This window comes from Babylonia areolata, chromosome 7, assembly GCF_041734735.1.
Source record: "Babylonia areolata isolate BAREFJ2019XMU chromosome 7, ASM4173473v1, whole genome shotgun sequence".
NCBI classification, from domain to species: domain Eukaryota; kingdom Metazoa; phylum Mollusca; class Gastropoda; order Neogastropoda; family Buccinidae; genus Babylonia; species Babylonia areolata.
Window position 1 is genome coordinate 41543636 of NC_134882.1, and position 18789 is coordinate 41562424.

At 44.7% G+C, this 18789-nt stretch overlaps 1 protein-coding gene across 1 annotated transcript in view; it reads left to right on the top strand.

Annotated features, from left to right (window-relative positions):
• Positions 1-12101: 12101 nt before the first annotated feature.
• Positions 12102-18789, top strand: part of LOC143283844 (carbonic anhydrase-related protein 10-like) — a 28075-nt gene continuing 21387 nt past the window's right edge. Inside the window, exons 1-2 of the mRNA XM_076590220.1 lie at positions 12102-12173; positions 16532-16732. Of these exons, the coding sequence (XP_076446335.1) occupies positions 12102-12173; positions 16532-16732 (273 nt within the window). The remainder of the gene's footprint in view (positions 12174-16531; positions 16733-18789) is intronic.

Genomic DNA, 18789 nt, shown 5'->3' on the forward strand with positions numbered 1-18789 from the left:
AATATACATAATTTTGCGAACCTTGGCTGAGGACGCCATGACAGTCACGTGACAAGGGTGGACAACTCTAGAAGAAATATAATTTTGCGAGCCTTGGCTGAGGACGCCGTGACAGTCACGTGATAAGGGTAGACAACTGTCACCGCGTCAAGAGCACATAGTTATCCAGGTTGACTGGCAATAATCCTGGTGGTTCTGTTGTCTGCCGGTGACTGAAGACTGCAACAGTTAGGCAATCCTGTAGAGAACTGATGATGACAATGAAGTGGGGGGTGGGGGGAGGCGTAGAGTGGGACGGAGGGAAGGGGGGGGGGGTGCGGGTAGAAGCGGTTTCATAAGATGGGAGAGGTGGAGGGGGTTGTGTGTGAGAGCTGATAAGGGGCGGGGATTGGGTGTTGGTGGGAAAAGAAATGGAATTGGGAGAGAAGAGAAAGAACATAAAGATTTTGCTGTGGGTGGTTTTGAAATCGGATTTTCTTTTGCTCTCTCTCTTTCTTTCTCTATTTCTTTCTTTGCTTTTTTTTTTAGTCTTTTTTTCGTTATGTTTTTTTTATTATTATTAATATCTGTCGTTGGATTTTTTCTCTCTTTCTTTCTTTCCGTTGATTCTTTTTTTTTTTTTTTTAATCTATACTTGGGCCGCTCTTTCTTCCTTCTTTCTTACAGTCTTTTTCCTTTTCTTTTTGTTGACTTTTCTTCTCTCTCTCTCTCTCTCTCTCTCTCTCTCTCTCTCTCTCTCTCTCTTTCTCTTTTCCCCTCTCCCTTTTCTCCTCCTATAGGCCTACCAAGCATACTGGACAACACAATTAATACAGGATCATAGGACTGACAGTTCCCAGATCAACAGGACACGCTGCAGACAGAAAAAAAGGAAAAGAAAAAAAAAACAACGCACCAGTTTTTAGCCTAACATTGAAACAAAGAAGAAGAAAAAAAGAAAGAAAGACGTCCCCTCAACCAAAATAAATAAATAAATAGATAACAAAAACATTGGGAAAAGAAGAAAACAAGTTTGGCTCTTCAGATTTCCATACAATCCCTTTCTTCATGTAATTACCGAAAACAGGTAAACTCGCGCAGATGGCACGCTGTTAGAAAGATAAACACCCACCCCCTAAATAAAATATAAATCTGGAGATTAACAAGCTAGGAAAACAACAATTTCAGCACTGTATATCTCCACCCAACCCCCTTCTTGTATTGACCCAAAACAGAGGAACTCGTGCGGCCAGCAAGCCGCTAGCGACCCTGACGGAAGACGCCATGACAGTCATGTGACAAGAACGGACAACTCTCAGTATTAACGCGCGTCACAGACAGGCCATCCTGATTAGCTGAAGAAGAAAAAATTCCTGGTGGGACAGTCGTGTGTGAGGGGTGGAAGGCACACGAGTTGTGCAGTCTCTGAGATGGGTGGCAATGACAGTGGGCGAAGAAAGCTCTGGAAATGAAAGACGTGTGTTGGGAAGAGTGGGGGTTGGGTGGGGGCAATTCAAGAGAAGAATGGGGGTGGATGAATTGGGTGAGGAAATGGTAAAGGTGGGAGAGAGAAATAGAAAAGACAGTTCTGCTATGGACTGCTCTCAAGCTTGCTTCGTCTTCCTTTTTTTCGTTTTTCCTTTCTTTATTTCTTTCTTTATTCTTTACACTATTTTGCCTTTCTTTTCTTCTTTCTGCTTATCCTTCTATACGTGTTAATTCAATCTGTTCATTCTGAAAACGTCAGCATTTCATACATACGTTCCTCTCTCTCTCTCTCTCTCTCTCTCTCTCTCTCTCTCTCTCTCTCTCTCCACCCAAACCTTCAATTTTCCCATAGCCTTTCCACATCTCTGCCCAGAAATCAACTTAACAGCATTACTTCATCTGTGTATTAACCAGTCAGCCTCATGATCCTCTGATAATCAGTGTATGTATATATATATATATATGTGTGTGTGTGTGTGATCCCCCCCCCCTCCACCTCCTTCAAACAAAAATTAGGGGAACGACGGACAATCCTTGCTGGAGGCAACACGTCCTATTTATCAGGAAAACATATATCGGCCAGGGACTACATCATTCATACAAGCTTCCTGCGGCAACCGGTCGGGATACAACATGAAAATATCATTAGCAACATCTCTCTCTCTCTCTCTCTCCCTGTGTGTGTGTGTGTGTGTGTGTGTGTGTGTCTCTCTCTCTCTCTGTCTTTCCCTCTGTTTCTCTGTCTCTGTTTCTCTCTCCCTCCCTGTGTGTGCGTGTGCGTGTATGTACATATAATTATATATATATATATATATATATATATATATATATATATATATATATATATACATGCATTAGAGAAAAAAAAAGAGATATATATGTCTCACTCTTTCTTTCTCTCTCTAATAATAATAGTAATAATAGTATTGTTGATAATAATAATGATAATAATAATAATAGTAGTTATGGTAATGATGGTGATGATAATGTAATTGTATTTTCAAAATTTGTTTTGGCACATGAGAACATGGCACCAGTGTAGAACTGCACACGAACGTAACCTGCACGTTGATCCTTCCATGGACAATACAGTGGCCGGGTTCAGCAAAGGCAGGTGGTGTCACAGTGAAAGAAGCCGTGGCCTCATCGACTGTTCTCTCAGTGCAGGGACATCTAGGGGACGACCACAGGGACAAAGCTTTCAGAACGGTCGGCCGCAGTAGAGAAAACAGCTGACATGGCATTGCAGTTATGTGTCTTGAAGGGTGTTGGGGGGCTAAGGGGGCGGGGCTGGGGGGGAGAGACACAGACGTTTGCGTCTTGTTTCCAAGACAAGACGTGTTTATTTCAGGAAATCCCGTAGGGACACATGAAAATGTTGCATATTTCATGTAACTTATACACGTATGAATAACATTTTTTTTGGTATTGTGCTTGCTTATAATCCCATGCCATTGAGATGACGTCTCGTCGCGTTCATGCACAGAGCTTCGCACTGCCGAATGAAGGCTTCAGTATTATGAAACTTTGATTTTTTTTTTTTTTTTTTTTTCTCTCTCCTTTCCTCCGGGTGACAGACCAATATCTGACAACATAAAAAGATTGCTTGATAGATATATGACAACACACACACACACACACACACACACACACACACACACACACACACACACACACACACACACACACAAAATCAACACAGTATCATCAGATTGACGGTTCCTGGATCAAAACGACAGGCTGCGGGGGAAAATAACAAAAAAAAAACAACAAAAAACCTCCACATCTGGTTGTTGTTTTTCTTGTTTTTTCACATCACTGAAAAGGCAGCTGTAAGCACTGGGGGGGGGGGGGGGGGGGAGGGGGACCTCCAAGTTGATAACCTCGAGAAGAAACAGAACTATTCTAAAGAAATAAAAATAAAAAACAAAAACCAAACTTTTTTTTTTAAAGATGAATTGGAAAAGGGGGGAAAAAAACACCCACCCAACTATTCAGCGTTTTCCTTTAGATTCCAACCCCTCCCCCTCCCAGTCTTAGCCAGAAAAAAAGGAGACTCGGCAAGCGACCTTTGTGGAAGAAAATCATGACAGTCACGTGACAAGAACGGGTAAATCTGCTTTCACGCGCGCCAAGGAGAGATCCTTCAAAATGGCTGGGTTTTTTGTTGTTTTGTTGTGGGTTTTTTATTTGTTTGTTTGTTTTGTTTTGTTTTTTGGTTGTTGTTTTTTTGTTTTTTTGTTTTTGTTTTTTGGTTGTTGTTTTTTTTTTATTTTTGTTTGTTGTTGTTTTTTTATGTATGTGGAGTGTGTGTGTGTATGTGTGTGTGTGTGTGTGTGTGTGTGTGTGTTTGTTTGCTTGCTTTCTTATTTGTTGGGATTTTTTCAAACTGTTATCCGATTATTGTTCAACTGGTTTCTGTGAAAGTATATTTCTAGATACATGTACTTGTATTCTGTTTCGCTCATGCTGAAAACAAATAAGTGGTCGGATTAATTTCGCTGGTATACATGCACGAGAGATGTACATGACAATTATACTCTCTCTCTCTCTCTCTCTCTCTCTCTCTCTCTCTCTCTCTCTCTCTCTCTCTCTCTCTCTCATCAACCTGCAGATGTTAAGTCGGCCAAAGTGCTAATATCTTCACCGATGGAAAATAAAGATTCATTCATTCATTCATTCATTCATTCTCTCTCTCTGTCTCTGTCTCTCTCTCTCTTTCAACTGATTTATGGCAAAATATAACAGCAGGATAAGCACATCACTGCTGAACTAGATTCACGGCCTTTTTTTCTTTTTCTCTTTTCTTTTTTTTCAGCAGGCTTATGAAATATAGCCGCAAGTGGATTACCGCATACGGAATATATATTCGAAAGATAGAATTAGGTGGCGGGGGTGGAAAAAAAGAAAGTCAAATTATTTTTTCAGAACTCCTGAAGATTGCACATCCTCTCTTCCTCTTTCGATCAGAACTTGGAGGATCTGTTATTATACCACGACGCCATGACAGTCAATCAGGGGCCGACAGCTCTCGATCGACGCCAGGCAAGGACAGACCACCCAGATAGACTGGCGTGGTTTCTGGTGGCTCAGTTGTCTGCCCCTATCTGTCAAAGGGCGGGTGACTACTGAGTCGTTCAGTCTGAGAGAGGACCAGAATGACAGAGTGATGAACTAGCTCAGCAGGAGATGAACAAGCGGTCCGGTGGAACAGGGGGTGGGGGAGGTGGGGAGAGGGTCGAGGGTGGTGAGAATTGAGAGGTTGAAGGAAAGGAGTGTGTGTGAAGGCAAGTGTGTGTGTGTCTGTGTCTGTGTCTGTGTGTGTTTCTAGCTCGTTGCACCGCCAGACTTGCAAGAGACAAAACAAAACAAATGAAAGAACAAATCTCAAGATGTCGGTGATCACAGATCAAAATGGCACCCCGATAAACCAATTTCACGCCAATCTTTTTAAATTTTCTTCTTTTTGTTTCTTATTTTTTACCCGCCAAGCTGGGCTTAAGAGTTGACCATCGCAAGAAAAAATGAAACTAGGGGAAATATGTGGGAAGAATGCCTTAGAGAATGGAGAAAAAACTCAATTTCTGCTTTTGACGTTATCGATTACACTTTTGTCTCAATGAAACGTGCTGTTTATGGCTTTCCCACAGAATCTGTGAATCTTATATCACCATTCCTTATGTAGTTTTCCAAGATTCTGTGGTGTGCTTATACTTAGTAAGCTGATTATGGAAATCCACAAGGACGTGTCTTGGGTTGTATTTCATTTTCTGTCTGCATCAGTGGTGTCTGCTTCTGTATGTTTCGTCACCATGGGAACTTGTGGCCAATGTCACTGTTCTTCATAACAAAGCCAAAGATGCACCCTGTCAAAAAAAAAAAATCAGATAATCTTTTTATGTGGACTGATCATAACCATATGGTCCTTCATCCTCAAACTTCTGAGTTTATGCTTGTTAAAAGACGGTTAAAGCGCTAGAAGTCAGTTCTCATAAACTGCTCGTTCTAATATTGACAATAATTTTTCTTGGTACCAGCCGCCATGGCGAAGCGGAAGTGATTAGCGTAGCGGACTGACGGCTGGAAGTATGCGGGTTCGATTCTCAGCAAAGATGGGGTCATTTTGTTTGTTTGTTTTTTGTTGTTGTTGTTGTTTTTTTTTTTTGTTGTTTTTTTTTTGTTTTTGTTTTTTGTTGTTGTTTTTTTGCACGTGGCCGGCTGCTGTGCAGAGTATGCTATGGGCTTAACTGGGACCATACAGTCGGTGGTCATCCACTTCACGGGTGCGACATTAGGTTTGTTGCTCAAATTTCCTGGCTAATACTGCATGTGTCTGTATCTCTCGAGCCTGGTTGACGCCTGGATATTCTTATGAAAGGAAGCGAAAAGTACAGCCTTGTCACATGGTTAGTCTCGAACCTCAGTGGAAGCTTCGTCATCATGACTTTCATTCATCACCAGTATAGAAAAGAAACTTTCATGTCATGCTCTCTTGGTTACCTCAGTTTCGACCTCCTTCTACTTCCATGCCTGGGATGAATCCTGTCAAAGTCTTCGGTGTTGGCAGATTCATGGGGGACTGTCGTTTGGAGGACGTGGTAACGGTCTCACTCGGGGAGCTGTGGGGGTGGGGGCGCGCAAGGGGGGGGGGGTGCTCACTCAGTCTGGCTACTCGACTAAATGATTATTGTCGTCAATAGGGGGCTTAGTAGGTGGCGCCTTTAGTTTGTTAAATGAGAACCGGCACTTCTGAACACCATCGAAGTGATTCGGCAACAGTGCAGGGTCTACTCTGGTGCGTGACCTTAATAGTTCCTGTGGACTGCCGACGTTGGAACTCCGACAGACGAATCCGGGTGTGGCCGTCAGCAGCGGCGGGGAGGGGGGGGGGGGTTGTATGTGCACGCGTGCATTTCCTGGCTCAATAGACGACCAGAGTGATAAAACGAAGTAAACTCCCAGGCTGATAGTGGCCACTGGTCAAGATGACCTATCAATGAACCAGTTTCACGCCACTTTTCTTCATTATCACAAAAAAATAAGAAAAGAAAATTATGTGGAAAATGCAACCCAAAAAGAAAAGAACAAAGGAAAAATATTTTTCGCGCACTACTCAGCGATTACAGTGGCTCTACTTCTTGTATTCACGCAAAAGAGGAACTCTGCTGGCAATCCTGGTGGAAGACGCCATGACAGTCAGGTAGCCCGGGGATGACAACTCTCAGCGTTAACGCGTCAAGAGCAGACCATCTAGATTGACTGGTGTGTTCCCCGGTGGCTCAGCTGTCTGTTGGAGACCAAAGGCAGCGGGAATTGTGCAATGTTATCCGGAAAGGGATTCATCTGATTCGTAGAGAAAGTTTTTGAAATGAGGGAAGAGGGCTGGGTGGGGCAGCTAAACGTACGGTACCTGCATGGGAACGTGCAGGGACTCATCCACCTGTGCACATGGCAGAGTGTTGAAGAAGAGGGTTTTTTTCTATAGTCACAGGGATAATAATGAAAATAATGGAGTTGTGGGAGAAGGGGGGGGGGCAGCAGTTATCCTAGTACCTTCGTTCTGCAACGACCACTTCCCATTCCCTTTATTCTGAGGTAATAGGGACGGGGGTGTAAAGGCCAACATAAACAGACATGCGTTGAGGAAATGTCGTGAACAATGTAGTGTATTTGTGTCGATCGTTTCGCCCCAAACTGAGGCAAATCTCACAGAGATGACGATCTGCACATGCGTTTAAGCCATAACAACGGCAATCTGTCCTTATACGAGTTAAATATCGAGTAGTGATGAATTATTCAGCGCGTGGTGGTACTGGGAGTAGGCTCTTGAGGCCTGATCGGCACACAGGGCTTACCTGTAAGTCGGGCATCTGCTGTTCTCTCTCTCTCTCTCTCTCTCTCTCTCTCTCTTCTCTCTCATTCGCTCTCTCACCTCACACACACACACACACACACACTCTCTCTCTCTCTCTCTCTCTCTCTCTCTCTCTCATTTCACCCCTCCTTCCTTTCCTCGTTTTCTTTCTTTCTTTCTTAATCTCCATTCTTTACACTGCCAGACTGCTATCTGACAGCACAACTAATTAATACAGCACCATACTGACGGCTCCTGGACTTCATGTCACGCTGCTGAAAAAGCTATCTCCCACCAGTTCTCACCGGGCATTGAATGGGGGGAAAAATTACCTGCAAGATGATTGCCAGGAACAGAAATACAAGTATTTAAAAAAAACAAAAAACGTTTGGAGATTAAAATCAGGGAAAACAAACAAACGAAAACTTTCAGTAGTCCTCCAGAGATTTTATAGGAAGCTTATGAATTTAAGCTGTAGTTTGATTACCGCATGAAAAAAAGAAAGAAAGAAAGATTCGAGTGAGAAAATTAGGACAGGATACCTTCTACCCACCCATCCCTCCAACCCTCATTCCGACCCCGAAGTTATTTTTCAGCGCTTCCCAGAATGTTCTATATCTTCTTTACGATAGAGGAACTACGACAAGGAATGGACAACTCTCAACATACACAGGCCAGTGACAGGCCACGCAGATTGACTGCAATGATTTTGCTCTCTCTCTCTCTCTCTCTCTCTCTCTCTCTCTCTCTCTCTGTGTGTGTGTGTGTGTGTGTGTCCGTTTTTGTTTCTTTCTTTCTTCCTGTTTATATTTTTAGCTTTCTTTCCTTCTTTCTTCATCTGTCAGTTTCAGGTGATGAACCAGAGGCGGGAGAGTGTGAGCAGTGTGTTGATGAGGTTTGGACGAAAGTAGGCAGTTGCTGTAGAATTATGTGTGCATGAATCACTGTGCTTGCTGGTGAATATAGAAGACAGCTCCAAATGGACTGGCATTCAAAAGAGAAAACTATACGGGGGGGAAATATAGAGGAAAGAGGACCAGAAGAACAGAAAAGAAAACTCCAACTTCACCGCATCACTGTGCGATTACAGTGGCTCTACTTCTTCTCTTCAGGCAGTGAGAAACTCTACTGGCAATCCTGGTGGAAGACGCCATGACAGTCAGGTGGCAAGGGGCCGACAACTCTCAGCGTTAAAACGTCAAGAGCAGACCATCCTGACTGACTAGTGTTTTCGCCGGTGGCTCAGTTATCCTGAAGAACAATTGAAGTGGGCATTGTGCAGTATGTTACCTGGTGGTGTGAGGAGGGGGGGGGGGGATAATTGTACAGCTTGGAGTTGAGAGAAGAGAGGTTGGGGGAAAGGTGTGAATAAACCAAGCACGGGGGTAAGAAAAAGGTCTTCTTCTTCTTCTTCTGCGTTCGTGGGCTGCAACTCCCACGTTCACTCGTATATACACGAGTGGGCTTTACGTGTATGACCGTTTTTACCCCGCCATGTAGGCAGCCATACTCCGCTTTCGGGGGTGTGCATGCTGGGTATTTACTTGTTTCCATAACCCACCGAACGCTGACATGGATTACAGGATCTTTAACGTGCGTATTTGATCTTTTGCTTGCGTGTACACACGAAGGGGGTTCAGGCACTAGCAGGTCTGCACACATGTTGACCTGGGAGATCGGAAAAATCTCCACCCTTTATCCACCAGGCGCCGTCACCGAGATTCGAACCCGGGACCCTCAGATTGAAAGTCCAACGCTTTAACCATTCGGCTATTGCGCCCGTCTAAGAAAAAGGTCGTGGTTTATGATTTTTTTAATGTGGACACAGCAAGCTCCAAGCAATGCACGTTGCAAGCTTCACACAACTAGAGGTCTTCGTGTCTAATTAGGATCTGCGTAGAACAGCACAATGTCTGTAATTATCCTTATGCTTCTGCTGTTTTTGCTCTCTCTCTCTCTCTCTCTCTCTCTCTCTCTCTCTCTCTCTCTCTCTGTCTCACCCTGTCTCTCTGTATCTTTGTCATCTCTGTCTGTCTGTCTCTCTCTCTCTCTCTGTCTCTCTCTCTCTCTGTATCTGTCTCTGTCTGTCTCTCTCTCTCTGTCTGTCTGTCTCTCTCTCTCTGTCTCTCTCTCTCTCTCCCCTTCCCTCCCTTCAAGCTACTGACAGACTAGCATTTAACTACCCAGCTAATTAACACAGGGTCACCAGACTGTCGACTTCCATTTCAACATGGCCAACCCCCAGGGGGGCACATGAAATAATCTTCTTACCTTGCCTTGCCCTGCCCTGTCCTGCCCTGCCCTGCCCTGCCCTGCCCTGCCCTGCCTTGCCTTGCCCTGCCCTGCCCTGCCCTGCCCTGCCTTGCCTTGCCTTGCCCTGCCTTGCCGTGTCGTGCCGTGCCGCGCCGCGCCGTGCCTTGCCGTGCCGTGCCGTGCCGTGCCGGTCCGTGCCGTGCTGTGCCTTGCCTTGCCATGCCGTGCCGTGCCGTGCCGTGCCGTGCCGTGCCGTGCCGTGCTGTGCCTTGCCTTGTCGTGCCTTGCCTTGCCTTGCCATGCCGTGCCGTGCCGTGCCGTGCCGTGCCGTGCCGTGCCGGTCCGTGCCGTGCTGTGCCTTGCCTTGTCGTGCCTTGCCTTGCCTTGCCTTGCCTTGCCTTGCCTTGCCTTGCCGTGCCGTGCCGTGCCGGTCCGTGCCGTGCTGTGCCTTGCCTTGTCGTGCCTTGCCTTGCCATGCCGTGCCGTGCCGTGCCGTGCCGTGCCGTGCCGGTCCGTGCCGTGCTGTGCCTTGCCTTGTCGTGCCTTGCCTTGCCTTGCCGTGCCGTGCCGTGCCGTGCCGTGCCGGTCCGTGCCGTGCCTTGCCTTGCCTTGCCGTGCCGTGCCGTGCCGTGCCGTGCCGTGCCGTGCCGTGCCGTGCCGTGCCGTGCCTTGCCTTGCCTTGCCTTGCCGTGCCTTGCCATGCCAACTCCTGAGAGGTAAACTCGTTTCCTTCAGTTTTTACCCGTTCAAGAAATAATTTTTGAATGAGGTTCGCTGCATGTTGTTTGTCCGAAAGAAGAAATATGTGTGAACAAGAAAACACAAACGAACTCGATAACATTTTTTTTTTAATCCAAAGTTTAGGTTTCTGTCATTTTCTCAATGATTTTCTTTTTCATGAGATAGACGCAAATATATAGGAAGTTTAGGAAAAAAAAAAAAGTTTCCAGCATTCCTCCAGAGATTTTTCAACGAGCTTATAATTTAAAGCTGCAATTTGATTACCATGAGAAGATACGAATTTTAAAGAACGGAGAGAAAATAAGAAAAGCTTCTTTTTGTTCAAAAAAGTATTCATAACGTTTGCGCTTCTCTGGGAATTCCCATATCCTCCTTTCCTGTCAACAGAAATTCTAATTTTCAGCAGCTCCCCTCCCCCATGAGATTTATTTAACAAGCTTAAGATTTAAACCTGCAATTTGATTACCATGAGAAGAAATAGATTTTAAAAGATCGGAGAGAAAAGTTAGATTTTCTTTTTAATTAGCGGTTCCCCTTACTCTCTATATCCCCCTTTCCTGTCTTAATCAGTCAAAAGGAAGACACGGCCGGGTTCTCTGGATGAATACATCATGACAGGTGGCAAAGGGCAGACAACTGTCGGTGAGTACAAACCAGGGACAGACTATCCAGATGGACAGGCGCGTTTTTTCTGGATGCTCAGCAAGATGTGTGCAGGATGTCAGCAGGATGTGTGCAGGATGTCAGCAGGATGTCTCCAGTGTGTCTGCAGGATGTGTGCAGGATGTCTGCAGGATGTCAACAGGATGTGTGCAGGATGTCTGCAGGATGTCAACAGGATATGTGCAGGATGTCAACAGGATGCGTGCAGGATGTCTGCAGGATGTCAACAGGATATGTGCAGGATGTCTGCAGGATGTCTACAGGATGTCAACAGGATATGTGCAGGATGTCTACAGGATGTCAACAGGATATGTGCAGGATGTCTGCAGGATGTCAACAGGATATGTGCAGGATGTCTGCAGGATATGTGCAGGATGTCTGATGTCTGCAGGATGTCTGCAGTATGGGGAGACAGAACCTGGATTACCGACAGAGAAGTAGGGACAGGCTAACTCAGGAGACGTGCCAGGGGTGGGAGAAATGAATCGATGAATGAATCGATAAATGAACGGACCATTGTTATTCATTGATACATAGATTCTTACTTGCACAAGGGTTATCAAAATCTGCGGCGTAAAGGGCGTTAAATTTGAAACAAAATAAGTGAAAATATATTAAACACACACACACACACACACACACACAAAAAACCGCACACAGGCACGTACGTACAAACACGCACGCATACATGTAACTGCACAAATCAGCTAAGACATTGTAAGGCTGGGAGGACACTGGCGATAAAATGTGGAGGGTGGACGGGCGAAGAAAGGGAACTTGAGTGTCAGTGCCAGCTGCCTGGCGTACGTCTGTGTGCATGAACGCGCACGTGTGCTGTTTTTATGGTTGTTTTATTGATGATGTTGTTTTCTGCTCTGTCCATCCAATACTGACAAGTAATCAAACGAAACGAATAAAAGAAAAAAGAAAAAAAATCCCAGGCCGACACTGGCCACAGATCAAGATGACCCGCAAATAAATTAATTTCACGCCACTTTTCTTCAGGCCAGTTGAACGGGGCTCCAAGCTGTCACAAGAAGACTCAAAACAAAGGAGATGAAGGAACAAAAAGGTTGAGAGGAAGGAGAAATTTTCAATCTCAGCGCGTCGCTCAGCGATTAGAATGGCTACCACTTCTTGCTTCACGCAAAAAGTGGAGCACTGCTGGCAAATCCTGGTGGAAGACGCCATGACAGTCAGGTGGCAAGGGTCTGACAACTCTCAGCGTTAATGCGTCAAGAGCAGACCATCCAGATTGACTGGTGTATTCCCCGGTGGCTCAGCTGTCTGTTAGAGACCAGCAGAGGCATCGGGAATCGTGCGATGTATTTGGGGAGATGTTTGGCCTTGGCAGAAGGAAGTTTAAAGAGGAGACAGGGGAAGGGGCCGGCTTGGAAAGAGTTAATCAAGCGCGCGTAGGTTCAAGCGCATGATGGACATGCACGAGCATTCAAGCACGAGTCCACTCACACATATGTACACAGAGAGAAGGGGACAACAAGTACACATATACACACTTTCTAAATCGGTTACTCTGTGTGTGTGTTGTTAATTGTTTTGTATTGTTTTGTGTGTGTCTGCGTATGTATGCGTATATATATATATATATATATATATATATATATATATATATATATATATATATATATATGTGTGTGTGTGTGTGTGTGTGTGTGTGTGTGTGTGTGTGTGTGTGTGTGAATCTCTTCTAATACAAATCACGTAACGCAATAATCAAGAATGTGAAATCTCTCTTAAGGTCTAACTCCTGTTTTTGCATGGTTGCAAAAACCTATGTACAATATGATTATGATGGTCTCTGTTGGTTGCAGCTTTGTGAGTGGTATGAGCACTCGTGATTTCTATGTGGTTACAGTAAAAACATATGACATATATTTCTGAGGCTAGAATAAATTAAAACAATCATATGAGATGGTTTAACGTCGACGTTTTGATTACCTATAGTAATCGCAAGGACTTTGGCGTAGAATTCTGTGGACAGTTCCTACCTGTACCGTAAATATCTCTGCCTCGTGACTTTGGCGTAGAATTCTGTGGACAGTTCATTGGCGTAGAATTCTGTGGACAGTTCATTGGCGTAGAATTCTGTGGACAGTTCCTACCTTTTCCGTAAACATCTCTGCCTCGTTTCTCTTCCTTCTGATATCATACGAGTCATTTGATACTGAAGAGTTCAGAAAACGAACGAGGATCCATTCAACAATGACCGATAAAAGCGACACATAAACGTTCACAGACGATGATTCCCATTGCTCTAGTACCACTAAGGTTAATAGCCAATAACCTTGGCCCATTGACTCACAAATCGTCAGACGGGAACTGACGATCCTGACGGTCTCCTGGCCTGACTGAAAATTGAGACTGAGGAACAGCGGTAGTTGCCACCTCTCCTCTCTCTCTCTCTCTCTCTCTCTCTCTCTCTCTCACACACACACACACACACACACACACACACATGTACATGCAATAAGAGAGAGAGAGAGAGAGGGGGGGGGACATTGAAGCAAAGACGGTATGTATAAACGGTCTTTGACTGAAGTGAAGAGGAACGATAATATTCCTCAGAATGGCAGATACAGCTTACTGTCCAAGTGTGGGCTTGGCTGAGGCACTGCGATCATCATTTCAGGCTTCGGTGTCGCAACACAGCAATGCTTCCTGCTACCACTGGTGATGAACAAACCACAACTTTCTGCACTTAACCACAGACTCTTTTTTGTTTTTGTTTTACAAGCTTATGAATTGATTTCGCCAGTTGATTATTGTAAGATTGAAATGAAAACCCTTGAGATATAAATAAACAATTAGATAAATAAATAAATAAATGAACGAATGAATAAATAGATGAAATACACCAGGAAAAGAGAATCCTCCGGGAATTCCCGTGTCTTCCTTTCCTGTCTCAATCAGAAAAAAGAAGAAAACCCAATAGTGTGGAGTTCAACGACCAATTGGCGGACGCCCATAAAGTCCAGTTGTTCAGAGCTGTGGTGAGAGGGAGGTGGCAGAATGGTTGAGACGTCTGTCTGCCAGTACAGAGTCTTTGAGGGTCTGGGATCGAATCCCACTCTCGCCCTTTCTCCCACGTGTGACTTGAAAATCAAACTGAGCGTATAGTCATTAGGATGAGACGATAAACTGAGGTCCCGTGTGCAGCACGCACTTGGCGCACTGAAAAGGACACATGGCAACTCTGATAGGTACACGAATATATATGCATTCAAGGCTTGACTAAGCGCGTTGGGTTATGCTCTTGGTCAGGCATATGCCCAGCAGATGTGGTGTAGCGTATATGGGTTTGTCCTTACGCAGTGACACCTTGAGAAACTGAAACCGAATATGGCCAGGATCCGTGGATGGTGGTGTGGTTCCAGGTGATGAGTCCTGGCTGTCTGTCCGGGCGGAGATGGAAGGGTGGGGGGTCCATCTGATGTTCCGAAGGTTGTCCTGAAGCTAGTTGCATTGCTCGGACGGAAGAGCCTAGTATGGTCGTAACCCGCTACTAACGGTGTGTAGTATGGAACTGACCAATGGCGTAGTTCGGTCGATGTAGGCATTTACTCACGTGTAATTGTCAAAGAGTTAGAACCCAGCAATGCAACTGGCTCCTGGACACAGTCCCTCACATGAAGACAACGTTCCAATTACATGACAAAGGCCAGACCGCTCTAAGTGAAAGCATGCTAGAGGATAGACCGCCCAGACTGACTAGCTTATTTTTCGGTGGCTCAGGCTCAGCTTGTCTGTCAGGTGGGGGTGACTACAGGCCTTGTGCAGTGAGGGAGAGAGGGCGTGATTGACAGCAGGACAAAACGCTGCCAGGAGGTGAATCGGAAGTGGAGGAAGGCAGGAGTAGTGGGGGAGGAAGACAGAAAGGGTGGGGGAGCGATGGGAAGGGAGCTTGCGTGGTGGCAAGTGTGTGTGTGTTTGTTGTTGTTTTTAGTGTGTGTGCCTGTGTGTGTGTGTGTGTGTGTGTGCTGACTGTGTGTGTGCTGGCTGTGTGTGTGTGTGTGCCTCTGTGTGTGTGTGTGTGTGTGTGCTGGCTGTGTAACACCACCAGACCGAGAAATGACGACACAAATCAAACAACAATCCTCAGACTGACAGTGATCACGGATCAAGACAAAACAGGCTGGTAAACCGATTTCACACCACGTTTCTTCAGTCAAGCAAGTCAGGCTGGGCTCGGAGCTGACTGTTATAACAAGAAAGGAACAGTGTGGGGGAAAGATAGATGAAAACAAAGGAAGAAACAAAATCCAATTCCAACGCGTCATTGGGCGATTAGAACTGCTCCACCTCTTGTCTTCACGCAAAAGAGGAAACTCTGCTGGCAAATCCTGGTGGAAGACGCCATGACAGTCACGTGGCAAGGGGCTGACAACTCTCAGCGTTAACGCATCAAGAGGAGACCATCCCAGATAGACTTGTATTCCCTGGTGGCTCAGCTGACTGCTGGCGACCAAAGGCAGCGGAAGTGGTGCAGTGTTTTGTGGAGGAGGACTGGGCTTGACAGCAGGAGGGTTAAGAACGGGAGAGGGGAGGAGGTGTAGCTGGGAATGAGACAGAGGGTACTGAAGCACGCGCATACTCAAGACAGTTGTGCACGTGTATGAGCATACAAGCACACACTCTCACCTCCCACGCAAAGGGAAGCAGAGATTTGTTAAAAGCAATCTGGGGAAGTAATTTAAGTTCTCTCTCTCTCTCTCTCTCTCTCTCTCTCTCTGTCTCTCTACATAGAGAGAGATACATAAATATATATATTATGTATGTATATGTGTATATGCACCTATCCTGTGTATATATGTATATCTATCTGTGTGTGTGTGTGTGTGTGTGTGTGTGTACATATAAATTCGCCCCAGTCCTCCTCGTCGCCTGTCTACTTCACCACATTTCATTTCTACTCTCCTGTTGTCGTTGTTTGTTTTTGTTTTGTTTTGTGTGTTGTCTTTGTGGGGAAGAGCTTAAAGGCCAGCACAAAGAGGAATATGATATGACGGAAATGGAGTGAAGGAGGCAGTGTATGCAGTATGCATGTCAGCTTTGTGTGGAACACTGCATGGGATCTGAGTGAGCCAAATGGCACAACCAGCATCGCTAGCTTGCAGTCACGATCTGCCCAGGTATCAATTATACATCACGTGTCCGTGAATAATTTACAGTGTGACAGTAATGGAATAAAAGCGGGTCCATTGATGGCACGTAACGCAAGAAGCGAATAATATGCCATGTAAAGAGTATCTTTAGAAATTACTTTTTGTTTTGTGTGGCGTTTTTTTTTTGTTTTGTTTTGTTTTGTTTTTTAATCGCTGGAGTGCAGTGTAATTGAATTATCTTGTGCTTGTTTCGCTGATCACTCCTCACCACTTTATGTTCTCTGTCTTCACCGATGTCTATTTTTGTTTGTTTCGTTGTTGTTTTTCTGGGATGCGTTTGCATAGATAACTTCCCTCTTCCTTATTGGCCATATTTAAATTCTGATACAAATTCGCTTCTTAGCTGGAACATTTTGTCTCTCTGTTGCAGATATCGGGCTTTCTTCAAAACAACGGACACGACATCACCTTCTATGCCGGCCATTCCGGGAATTCCTTTTGGGACGGTGTCAACATAACTGGAGGCCCCCTGTCCTATAGGTACCGGGTGGATCAAATCAAGTTCCACTTCGGCCTCGTGGACAGTGAAGGGTCTGAACACACGGTGGGCAGGAGAAGTTTTCCCGTGGAGGTAAGCTGTAGTGTTGTAAAGTGTTTTCCCACTGAGGTAAGCTGTAGTGTTATAAAGTGTTTTCACGTGGAGGTAAGCTGTAGTGTTATAAAGTGTTTTCCCGTGGGGGTAAGCTGTACTGTTTTAAAGTGTTTTCCTACTGAGGTAAGCTATAGTGTTTTAAAGTGTTTTCCCGTGGAGGTACGCTGTAGTGTTTTAAAGTGTTTTCACGTGCAGGCAAGCTGTAGTGTTATAAAGTGTTTTCCCACTGAGGTAAGCTGTAGTGTTATAAAGTGTTTTCCCCGTGAATGTAAGCTGTAGTGTTTTAAAGTGTTTTCCCACTGAGGTAAGCTGTAGTGTTTTAAAATGTTTTCCTACTGAGGTAAGCTGTAGTGTTTTAAAGTGTTTTCCCACTGAGGTAAGCTGTAGTGTTGTAAAGTGTTTTCCCACTGAGGTAGGCTGTAGTGTTATAAAGTGTTTTCCCACTGAGGTAAGCTGTAGTGTTTTAAAGTGTTTTCCCACTGAGGTAAGCTGTAGTGTTGTGAAGTGTTTTCCCACTGAGGTAAGCTGTAGTGTGTTTTCACGTGCAGGTAAGTTGTAGTGTTATAAAGTGTTTTCCCGTGGGGGTAAGCTGTAGTGTTTTAAAGTGTTTTCCTACTGAGGTAAGCTATAGTGTTTTAAAGTGTTTTCCCACTGAGGTAAGCTGTAGTGTTTTAAAGTGTTTTCACGTGCAGGTAAGTTGTAGTGTTATAAAGTGTTTTCCCACTGAGGTAAGCTGTAGTGTTTTAAAGTGTTTTCACATGGAGGTAAGCTGTAGTGTTATAAAGTGTTTTCCCACTGAGGTAAGCTGTAGCGTTTTAAAGTGTTTTCCCACTGAGGTAGGCTGTAGTGTTAAGCTGTAGTGTTGTAAAGTGTTTTCCCACTGAGGTAAGCTGTAGTGTTATAAAGTGTTTTCCCACTGAGGTAAGCTGTAGTGTTATAAAGTGTTTTCCCACTGAGGTAAGCTGTAGTGTTTTAAAGTGTTTTCCAACTGAGGTAGGCTGTAGTGTTATAAAGTGTTTTCCCACTGAGGTAAGTTGTAGTGTTATAAAGTGTTTTCCCGTGGAGGTAAGCTGTAGTGTTATAAAGTGTTTTCCCACTGAGGTAAGCTGTAGTGTTATAAAGTGTTTTCCCCCTGAGGTAAGCGGTAGTGTTTTAAAGTGTTTTCCCACTGAGGTAAGCTGTAGTGTTATAACGTGTTTTTCCATGGAGGTAAGCTGTTTTGTTATAAAGTGTTTTCCCGTGGAAGTAAGCTATAATGTTTTTAAGTGTTTTCACCTGGAGGTAAGCTGTAGTGTCTGTTGTATTTCAGAGTGTTTTCCCATGGAGGTAAGCTGTAGTGTCTGTTGTATTTCAGAGTGTTTTCCCATGGAGGTAAGCTGTAGTGTTATAAAGTGTTTTCACGTGCAGGTAAGTTGTAGTGTTATAAAGTGTTTTCCCGTGGAGGTAAGCTGTAATGTTTTAAAGTGTTTTCACCTGGAGGTAAGCTATAGTGTTATAAAGTGTTTTCACCTGGAGGTAAGCTGTAGTGTCTGTTGTATTTCAGAGTGTTTTCCCATGGAGGTAAGCTGTAGTGTCTGTTGTATTTCAGAGTGTTTTCCCATGGAGGTAAGCTGTAGTGTCTGTTGTATTTCAGAGTGTTTTCCCATGGAGGTAAGCTGTAGTGTTTTAAAGTGTTTTCATCTGGAGGTAAGCTGTAGTGTTATAAAGTGTTTTCACATGGAGGTAAGCTGTAGTGTCTGTTGTATTTCAGAGTGTTTTCCCATGGAGGTAAGCTGTAGTGTTTTAAAGTGTTTTCACATGGAGGTAAGCTGTAGTGTTATAAAGTGTTTTCACATGGAGGTAAGCTGTAGTGTCTGTTGTATTTCAGAGTGTTTTCCCATGGAGGTAAGCTGTAGTGTTTTAAAGGAGATGGTGGTGTTATGAGGGTGTGACATGCTGCGCTTTGCTATGTCCTGTACTTTACCGCTGTCCTTAACGCAGAGAGCGTGTTGAACTGTTTCGAATGGCAAGACACAGACCACGTGAGGGTGTGGTCT